Genomic DNA, 10,484 nt, shown 5'->3' with positions numbered 1-10,484 from the left:
GCATTAGTGATCGGTGACCACGCCCACACACACGCACAATAACAATGACACGAGACAAGGAAGATACAGTGAATTCAGGAATCGTGACACATACATGTTGCTCACATATTATGGTAGACCTGTTTGTGCTGAATAGAGTGTAATGACACTGCGGCGAGCAGGACGTGAGAGAATGGCGTGAGGCCGGTGGCGTGATTAATGATGAACGACACCTGTGAGACGCACCGGTCTCGTATCTCTCACGGAGGACCGGAAGCATAAAGGATGAGCAGCGACTGTGAAGATCGAGAGAGGAACAGGCCTGAACTTATGTTGTGTTTTGTTTTATTATATGTGACAGCAGTCGTCCGTGAAGGGCTGCTGTCTTTTACTTTCATTTTGTATTTGTTTTATTTTATGTTATTAAACTTGTTGATTGTTCGCCGGTTCCCGCCTCCTTCTTCTCACAACAACGAACCTCGTTACAGACACCTTTGCCATAAATATGTTTATAAGCAACTGAAAAAAGCACAAATGTCAGAACATCTCAAAGACCCCAAAAACACGTTGGACCCCTAAGGGTTAGTTATGCTAATTTATTGGAATGAATAGTTGAAGGTAATTTCTGACAAAAGGCTGTTTGGACCAAAAAGAGGCATAATTTATTAGATAGGTATCACAGTATGATTTCACAGCAATGACTGTTTATTTAAATAGTCACAGTTTTACAATTTAATGCCTTTTAATGGCTTGATTAAATCTGACTCTATCATAATAGTGTGACTCTATTCTGCCTCTGCTTGACTTACACATGTCATTACCCAATGAGGTCATTGGCTGCATTGACAATCAATCATCCATATTAATTTTGTGTATAAAAGTGCACATATTGAATTAAGCCAGTTGCATTTGGCCACTGTTGAACTCAGACTTTTAGATGTCTGTCTTTCTTTGCATACTCTTGCTTAACTTTCAACTTCATGCAAAGGCACAAAAGTCTCTTTGCCGAATGATGGGGGACCCAAAATACCCGTTGCTTTCCAAGGATGGAGACGTAACTATTGGAGCACTTTTTCCAATCCACAGCATAGAGACATTACCTTCATTTAAGTTTAAGCAAAAACCTCAGCTTTTATCATGCTCAAGGTTTTTTACTTCAAAATCTATTTTGGTCATTATAGCAGATCATGCAAATAATGCAGTTTGTTTAACCTTCTGGTTTTATTTTTTGTACAGTGTGAGTCTGAGAGATTTCCGAATGGCTCAAATCATGATCTTTGCCATAGAGGAGATTAACAGAAGTGAAAATTTGCTCCCAAATGTTTCTATTGGCTACCGAATTTATGATACCTGTGGTTCAAGGCTATCTTCTATGGGTGCAAATATGGCATTAATGAATGGTGAACAATTTGCATCAGGGGACAGATGCAATGGACAGTCTCCTATTCATGCAATCATAGGAGAAACAGAGTCATCCAACACAGTTATTCTTTCCAGAACTACAGGACCTTTTAAAATTCCAGTGGTAAGAAGCAAAAACACTTAATGTTTGACATAAATACTGATGACTGTTTCACTGTTTTCTTATGCCTTATTTCAGATAAGTCCCTCAGCCTCATGTGAATGTCTCAGCAATAGAAAAGATTACCCCTATTTCTTCAGGACTATCGCTAGTGATTACCACCAGAGCAGAGCACTAGCATACATAATCAAATACTTTGGCTGGTCTTGGGTGGGAGCTGTGAACAGTGACAACGATTATGGAAACTATGGAATGGCAATATTTCTGAATACAGCCGAGAAGGAGGGGATTTGTGTGGAGTACTCTGTAAAATTCCAGAGAACAGAGCCTGAAAAACTTAAAAATGTGGTAGACACAATACAAAAAGGCACTGCAAAAGTCATTGTTGCATTTCTTACCAATTTTGAAATGAACAATCTACTTGATTATTTAATTATTCAGAACATTACAGGCCTCCAAGTAATTGGTGTGGAGGCATGGATAACAGCAAACAGTATGGTCACTCCAAACAGTTTTCATGTGCTGGGAGGATCATTGGGGTTTGCTGTGAAAAAAAACAATATTGAAGGTTTTGCAGATTATGTTATAAAAGCATTCTGGGACACAGCTTTTCCATGCTCACAGACTGAGGGGAATTCTTCTCAATATCAATTATTTTGCAACGCATATCAAGATCTCCTTGAGTTGAAAAGCAACAATGAAGATGTGCCTGAACAAAGATATGCAAGCAATGTATACAAATCAGTTTATGCAGTGGCTCATTCACTACACAATCTACTGAAGTGCAAAGAAAAGGAGGGTTGTGAAACAGACCTGAAAATACAACCACAGCAGGTAATAACATAAAAAAGATAGACAGAGTTATTGACTGAAAGGGAGAGAACAAGAGGATTCACCAATTTGTGCCTCAAAATGACTTTTTCTCAATAGGTGGTTAAGGCTCTGAAAAAGGTCAATTTCACAATAAAGATGGGAGATCATGTGTGGTTTGACAGTACTGGTGCAGTTGTAGCCCAATATGAAGTTGTGAACTGGCAGCAGGACTCTAATGGATCAATCAAGTTTAAACCAGTAGGATACTATGATGCTTCACTGGCCCCTGACCAACGATTTGTGCTCAACTCTGACAACATAATCTGGGCTGGAGGACAGCTGGAGGTAAATGGCTGTAACATGTTTATCATACAGGGTTTGTTTAAAGTTTGGAAACAAAATGTCAAAACATTTGAACTGGTCTATACAAATAGCTTGAAGGATATCACATTAGAAAGGTATTTTTAACAGTGCCACCTTTGCTCAAGGCTTTGCACCAGTTCAAATTCAGAACAGAAAATTTGGTTTCCCCCACACAAAACCGTTTACATATGTATGCTGTATGATTTCACATTTATGAAAGTAAAATAATGACAAATGTATTTGAAACAAAAAAGCTTGTTGAATTTCACTAATTAAAAAAAAAAAAAAATGTACTGCTTGCATTTCAATGCATTGTATTTTTAGGACTTGCATTTTTATGGTCTGAAATTCGATATGGACTTATATTTAAGCTGTGAATGTTTCAATTCAAAACATTTCACACACATTTTCATTATTAAAAAATCAATATTACATATTCACGTTCCAGACTTCAGTCTATTTAAAAATACATCGAATTCGACCAATTCGGTCCATTTTATTTAGCTTTACAAATTCGCTTCCATAAATTCAGTCGTTCAAATGTATATATTGTGCCTCATCAATAAGGTGCACACTGAGATGATCTTTTATTACTGTATTAGTCTAATAAGCCATGTTAAGCGTTTTCTTTATAAATGCTTCGTTTTGTGCGTTGCACAACTTGCGTTCATATTGTGGGCTAATCTTCTTGCCTATATATAGTTTTAATCTTATCAATAAGGTTTATACTAAGTTTGGTCTTTTAATATTACTGCATTTTTCCATTAAGCTACGTTCAGTGTGTTATATGTCCCAATGGCTGGAGAATCCTGGAGTTTGACAAATGATGGAAACACTAATACTGCAGCACAGCGCCACTATCTAAAGTTAAGGAAACTTAACAACCGAGAGACTCAGATGTAATGTTTGATCTGTACATCAGCATCGGGAGAATAATGTTATAATCTCGTTCATGGTAGAAAAAGCTGCTTACATGTACACGGGGAAAGTAACCACGAAGACTTAAACGTAAATGCAGATTCCTGCAGTTTCCAATGTGTAATGATTTAATTTTCTGTTGAATTTGAACCACTGAATTTATGGAAACTGGACCATGAAATGGACTTAAAAATTGCCTGTCGAATATTATAGGTTGTATTTTTAAACAGACTATTTTGGAAGTGAAATCTGACTGGATTATTAAATTAATGAAAATGTGTGTGAAATGTTTTGAATTGAAATATTCACAGCTTAAAGGTGGGGTAAGCGATATTTGAAAAAAAATGGCTGTTTGGAAGTTAGTCGGACTGACACACGAACAAACAACAACAAATAGCCAATGTGTAGCCAATCAGCATTAGGGGCGTATGACGGCAGAGGAGAGAGAACGAGCAAGAGGGAGATTTTAAGAAGGACTGCAGAAATCGAGATGAGACACAATACAAAAAAGAAAAGCTCAGAAGAAATCACTGGAAAATGAAGGGTTATGACTGGGCAAGAGCTTTAGGACCCGAGTTAATATTAGAAAAGCTTTCCAGCGCTGGAGAGTGCTAAGCGGGAAGGCCTGAAAACAGACAAGGAGGTTGCTTTGATTCCGCTCCACACGTGAGTAACACTGGGTTTGAGTGTCATTGTTTGTCTGGAGCTGCTGTGCTGTTGGCAACTAACAATGAACTCTTGTTTGTAATTGAAGAGTTTGGTTCCAAAACGCAATAAATCCATTTAGATTAATTTGAGTAAAAATGTGTTTTCTTTACCAAGAAAGTGGAAAGATGAAAACCACTATTTTCTGTTTCAAACTTTCACATAGCATTTGTAGGTCATAATAACAAAAAAAAAATAAAATCCAGGTTTTGATTTTCAAAGATTTATTATAAAAACGGATTATTTTTTTTCCCCAAAATGCAATAAATCCATTTAAAAAAATAATCAAAATGCAATTAATCCATTGAATCAATATAAAAGTTTTTTTTTTTTTCATATTGAAACTGTTGAAAATACACAACAACGTAAGTTTATTAGTATAATATTTTTATTAAGAACTGTAAGAAGATTGAAAACACGTTTCCTCCTCCCGAGTGCCTCATCTTCTTAATCTCCTCACGTAAATGATTCGATTTCGATGCCTTACGTTTCTTACCCACCGCAGAAACAACCACAGGTTCATCAATGCCGTCAAAATTATTCATTTTTTTGTTTGTTTGTTGATCGAAAAGTACAAAATCGATAAGAAAAACTAGGAAGCCGGGTGTATTTAAGGCGCTTCCGTTACTGTTTACATTGCGTGGAATGGTGCGTTGTGATTGGTTGAGAGCGGATATATCGCATTCTGCAGAGAAGGGAGACTGGCGTTTGTCGCGGTTTGGAAAGAAAGGGAGAAAACATGACAGAATAACACGGCGGATATCGCATTTTACTTAAAATTAAACATTGACTTTTCAATACCAACCAGATACAATACTGATTTTTGCAGTAACTAATTTTTTTTTTAAATGGCGTTTATCACGTTTTGGAACCAAACTCTTCAATTACTATTGTGTAATGTATGTTCATATTTTTTTGTGCTTACTTGTCATTCGTTAATTAACTGCACTTTATTTGTCGTGAAGCATTATTTTGTTGTGCTTCTGTTATGATAAACAGTCATCCACTCATGGATTGCGTGCTTAACGAAGGCCAGCTAGTGAGAGTCGTGCTGACGACTGCTAGAGAATGCGGCTTTTAGCGTCATTGTTAGTGCACTCGCCTCGCATGCCAGCGAAGAGAGGTCTTACGAGAGGTTCTCTCCTATTGCGTAAGTTGCTTACGCTACGAGTAAAGTAATCTTTTCTCGAGATCTGAAGCCAAAAAATTATCCTTAATTTTGTATTTATTGTCAACGCAGTGCAGCGGACAGCAGACCATAGCAGGCTGTATAAGCGTGCTCATTGGCTGTCCTGCACCAACTGCAGCAACCTATCGGTGAGCCCCGCGTGATGTCGCGCCCTCTACGCGTCACAGCCCGCCAGAATGGGAGTGGATAGCGTATATAAAAGAGGGGCTCGACAGGCTGAAATCTGATTTTCATCTCTTCAGCGAAGCTCTTCGCATCGCTGGATCTTGAGAAGCCGCCGCCGTTGAAACAAGCGACCAGCAAGCCTAGGAAGCGTCTGGAGAAACCGGCCGTCTTCGCCGCCTTCAGCAATCCGTGCCTGCTACGCTATCCGGCGACAAGTATCCTTTTATCCTTCTCTCTGTGTGTGCTCGCCGCTGCGACACACACACTTTGTATCTAAAAGAGCGCAAGGCGTTTTTATCAAAATGCCTCGCTCCACCTGTGGCTCGTGCCGAGCCCCGCTCAGCACCGGAGACCGCCATCTCATATGCGCTCTCTGCCTGGGCCCCGAAGACGCAGCCATTGCACTCTCTTCGGGTGGCTGCCCTGAGTGCGAAGATCTTTCAATGTCGACCCTGCGGGCTCGACTTGAGATCTTCAATGACGACGCCGCTGCTCCGCCTGTCTCTGCCGGACCGCGCAGGAAGAAGCGCCGCTCCCAGAGGCCATCGGAGACCGATGTGGCGTCCAGAAGCTCGCCGGAACCCTTCCCTCGCGCTTCTTTCTCTTCTTCCCCGCCCGTCCTCTCGGACGCGCAGCCGCTGGTTCCTGCCCGCGCCGACGCCGCTTCAGAGGATGAGGCGGATGACGTGAATGTGGACACCACCGCTGACAGCTGCTCTATCTTGTCGTCTGACAGCGAGGAATGGTCCGGTTCACATCACTCGTCAGTCCAGTTTCCAAATCGTGGAACGCTCCTTTCTCCGCGAGAGTCCACTCTCATGTCTCCTCGACGCTCTCACAAGTTGACGGCGCCGCCGAGAAGGGGTATAATTCCATCCCCCCCAGTGGAAGAAGCGGTTGCAGCGCACCTTTGCCCGCCCTCTGGATGGCGTTCAAAGGCTGCCCTCTCCTCTAAAGCCTGCAGGACTACATCAGCCCTTGTCGGCCACGCCTTCACCGCCGCCAGACAAGCCGCCTCAGCCTTGCACTCCATGGCAGATACAGATCCTCCAAGCCGATCTCTTCCGTGAGCTGGATGAGAAGAGCTCGGATCCTGCCTCCATCACGGATTTGCACAGCGCGACGGACCTCTCCCTTCGCGCTACTAAATCCGCTGCCCAGGCTCTTGGAAGGTGCATGTCTTCTCTGACTGTTGTAGAAAGGCACCTCTGACTGACACTCGCAGACATGAGGGAATCCGAGCGGGCTGTTTTCCTCAACGCCCCGCTCTCCCCCACCGGCCTCTTCGGCCCAGCGGTTAGCGGGATCGTGAACCGCTTCTCGGAGGTGCAAAAGACCACGCAGGCTATTTTCCTGCCTCGTCGATCGAGCTCTGCTGCACGCCGCCCTCGGGACCAGCCTGCACGAAGCTCCGCCCAGCGTCCAGCTCAGCCTCCGTCTTCGCAGCGACGACAGGGCGGCCGCCCTAGATCGCGCTCGGCCAGCCGTCACAGGCCGCCTCCTCCGCGGGGACCCCGGCCTAAGATTGCGTTGAAGCCCGAGCCCGTGAAGTCCTCCTAGCAGTTCAAAGGAGGAAAAGACGGTCAAGCCCCGCTGCGGTCGGACCACCGTCAAAACTCTCCGCTCTGTCAGTCCCCGTAGTCTCGGCTACTGCAGATGTGTATTTTGCAGCCAACGAGCCGGTGATACAACCCGCTCGCCTGCATACAACCGCCGTTGTCATGGCGACCCAGAGAAATCTCAAAAAGAGTATAATGTCTGGTTATCTGGCTCATGCCGCATGTGTTTTAAGTGTAGAAAATGTGCCCACGTCTCAGTGTTCACCCCTGCACTCAAGCACTATACCCCCCGTGTCTCTCACAGAGCCCACTCTCATAAAGGTGTTAGAGTGTTAGATGTAGAACATGAGCTCACGTCCCCGTGCCCACACCTACTCACTGCCCGCTCTGTCTCACGGCCACGCCCCGCCGATCGCTTTGCAGATGTAAGTCATGCCCACTCACGAGCGCTCACACTTACTAAAGAGCACTTTAACTTCGGCGACGCTCTCGTCTCGTGCCCCGTTCCTCGCACGATATGCTCCCCATCCAATGCCACCGGGACTTCGTGAATAAAACGGCCGGCCATCGCTGTCGGCGAGCCGCCGTATTCCAGCACCGAGAGCGCGCGCGCTGCACCCGCGCCTCTGATTCAGGTTCTCGAGCCCGCAGTACGTGGCGATCAGATCCCAGAGGCCATTCTGCCCCTAGCCCTGCATGCAAAAGCAAGGGAAGCTATTCCGGGCGCTTCAAAATGGGTGCTGAGCACAGTAGGGCTGGGAAAAAAATCGATTTGATTTAAAAATCGAGTTGGTAGGTCAAATCGATTCATATTTTCAAAAAATCTATTTTTTTTTTTTTTTTTTTTTTCCTCTTCAGTATAGCGTACATACATTTTGCATTGGCCAAATCTTCCTTCAGTGTTTCCGTAGCACGCTCCCTGCGACACAGTTCGGGTACGACAGTCAACACGATGAAACTCTCTCTAAGATGATTCAATGTTACTATTATTATACTTGATCTGTAGATAAAGGTCTATGGTTTCGCATAAAACAACTTTATATTGCTGGACTTTATTGCTGTAACTAAATCATGTTACTTTCTACCGGGTGTCTGTTAGATCACAACACTAGAGTAGAGTCAGAGCACTATAATTGTTCTTCACGCGCACAGTAACTGAAATTTAAAACTGTTAAAAGAAAAGGCTCAATAAACGATTGCATAGATAGATACTGTAGATAGATACTGTAGATAGATACTGTATAATACACTACGCATCAATATGTATTTCATTTGTGCTTTGAACTTTTCAATGCGGGCTCGACGCGCTGCGCGCTGTGACTCCGTGTTGCTTCAAGCGCTTCATTCTGCGCTCGGGATGCGCATAAGCGCTGTGTGCCGCACTGTATTGGAGCCTTTCATAATACTTTTGCGCAATGAAAGATTATTAATAGCCTTTCTTGTTCTGTCCTATCTATCATATGTTGCTGCCTCATTAAACAGCTGTGCTATACATTTAAAACATGTCTCAATTTTATAGTAGACTAGGCTATATAATAATTGATCTTTTTGGTTTTTGTTATCTTGTTTTTCATGAATGTATTTTACAACAATACAAAGAGCAATGTGTAACATTTTACCAGATTTAGTGCTCTTATTTGTTCCCCACTAAATGTTTTTTTCACTAAATGTTCAGATTTTATACAATTATTGTGCACTTGTGATTTTTCTAGACTAAATTTTACTGCTGAATTATCCACTAATCTAGTTTATAATAGCATTTTTGTCATAGATTATGATCATATATTTTTTGGATTTGTTGTTTTTCTTTATAATGAAGTTGTCTGTATTAAGTAGATTGTGTATAACACACAAAAGAGTGATTATCAGTTCAACACACAGAGTTATAGAAATTCTACTTGATTAAAAAAAAAATCGAATCGAATCGTAAATTGAGTTTTTTATAAAAAAAATCGCAGATTTTTTTAGGGGAAAAAATCGCCCAGCTCTAGAGCACAGTAAAGCAAGGCTATGCACTGCAGTTCGCTCGCCGTCCCCCGCGCTTTCGAGCACGAACCGAGACGAGAGTGAATGGGGAAGCAGCACACCAGCACACTTCGCGCAGAATAGCGAAACTTCTGTGCAAGGGGTCCATAGAACCAGTACCTCCTTCTTTGAGCGAGTCAGGCTTTTACAGCCGTTACTTCCTCGTACCCAAGAAGGACGAAGCCCTCAGGCCGATTTTAGATCTGAGATATTTGAACACAGCTCTTATGAGAAGACCGTTCAAAATGCTAACGACCAGACATATCCTCGCGCAAATTCGCCCTGGGGACTGGTTTATTTCCCTCGACCTGAAAGACGCATACTTTCAGATTCAGATAATACCCTGTCACAGGCCATTCTTGAGATTCGCCTTCGACGGTCAGGTATATCAGTACACCGTCCTGCCGTTCGGCATGTCTTTAGCACCCCGTACTTTCACGAAGTGCATGGATACGGCTCTCGCTCCCCTGAGAGGTCAGGGCATGCGAATTTTGAACTATTTGGACGATTGGCTGATTCTCGCACAATCAGAGGAAGAACTCGTTTCTCACAGAACGGTGCTTCTCAGCCACCTGGAAAGCCTGGGTCTCACGGTCAACTGGACCAAGAGCTCATTACTGCCCAGCCAGTCAGACTCTTTTTTGGGTATAGAACTGGACTCTGTGGCAATGACGGCCCGGCTGTCGACACAGCGCGCGTGCCGTGTTCAGCTCCTGGTAACTTTTCCAGAAAGTCTTTCCAGAAAGGCAGCATCGCACCTCTAAAGACATTTCAGAGGATGCTAGGTTATATGGCTTCAGCTGCAGCAGTGCTTCTGCTGGGTCTACTGCGCATGCACCCGCTGCAACGCTGGTTGAACGCTCGAGTGCCTCACCAAGTCTGGGCGTCCGGCGGCATTCAAATCAGAGTAACTCAGAGCTGTGTTTCAGCACTGAGACCCTGGCTAGCGGCCGGCTGGTACCAGCGTGGAGTGACAATGGGAGCTGTCTCACGCCGACAGGTTATCTCGACGGACGCCTCCAACTTAGGTTGGGGCGCTCTTTTCAAGGGCAGACCGGTCTTTGGCCTGTGGTCAGACCAGGAGAAATGCCTTCATATAAACTGTTTGGAGATGATAGCGGTCGAGAACGCGCTGAAGCACTTCCTCCCACACTTAAGGGGCCACCATGTTCTAGTCCGCTCGGACAACATGTCTGTGGTGTCCTACATAAATCACCAGGGCGGTGTCAGATCCAGGAATCTCTGC

At 43.7% G+C, this 10,484-nt stretch overlaps 1 protein-coding gene across 1 annotated transcript in view; it reads left to right on the top strand.

Annotated features, from left to right (window-relative positions):
- The first annotated feature begins 901 nt into the window (after positions 1–901).
- Positions 902–10,484, top strand: part of LOC130071483 (extracellular calcium-sensing receptor-like) — a 39,708-nt gene continuing 30,125 nt past the window's right edge. The window contains exons 1-4 of the mRNA XM_056236330.1: positions 902–1,125; positions 1,216–1,504; positions 1,580–2,335; positions 2,432–2,659. Of these exons, the coding sequence (XP_056092305.1) occupies positions 917–1,125; positions 1,216–1,504; positions 1,580–2,335; positions 2,432–2,659 (1,482 nt within the window). The 5' untranslated portion in view covers positions 902–916. The remainder of the gene's footprint in view (positions 1,126–1,215; positions 1,505–1,579; positions 2,336–2,431; positions 2,660–10,484) is intronic.

Source organism: Rhinichthys klamathensis, unplaced genomic scaffold (assembly GCF_029890125.1).
Source record: "Rhinichthys klamathensis goyatoka isolate OS25496 unplaced genomic scaffold, OSU_Roscu_1.1 h1tg000445l_1, whole genome shotgun sequence".
Classification (NCBI taxonomy): Eukaryota; Metazoa; Chordata; class Actinopteri; order Cypriniformes; family Leuciscidae; genus Rhinichthys; species Rhinichthys klamathensis.
The sequence above is the reverse complement of the archived record's forward strand: the minus strand, read 5'-3'. Positions and strand labels throughout refer to the sequence as shown.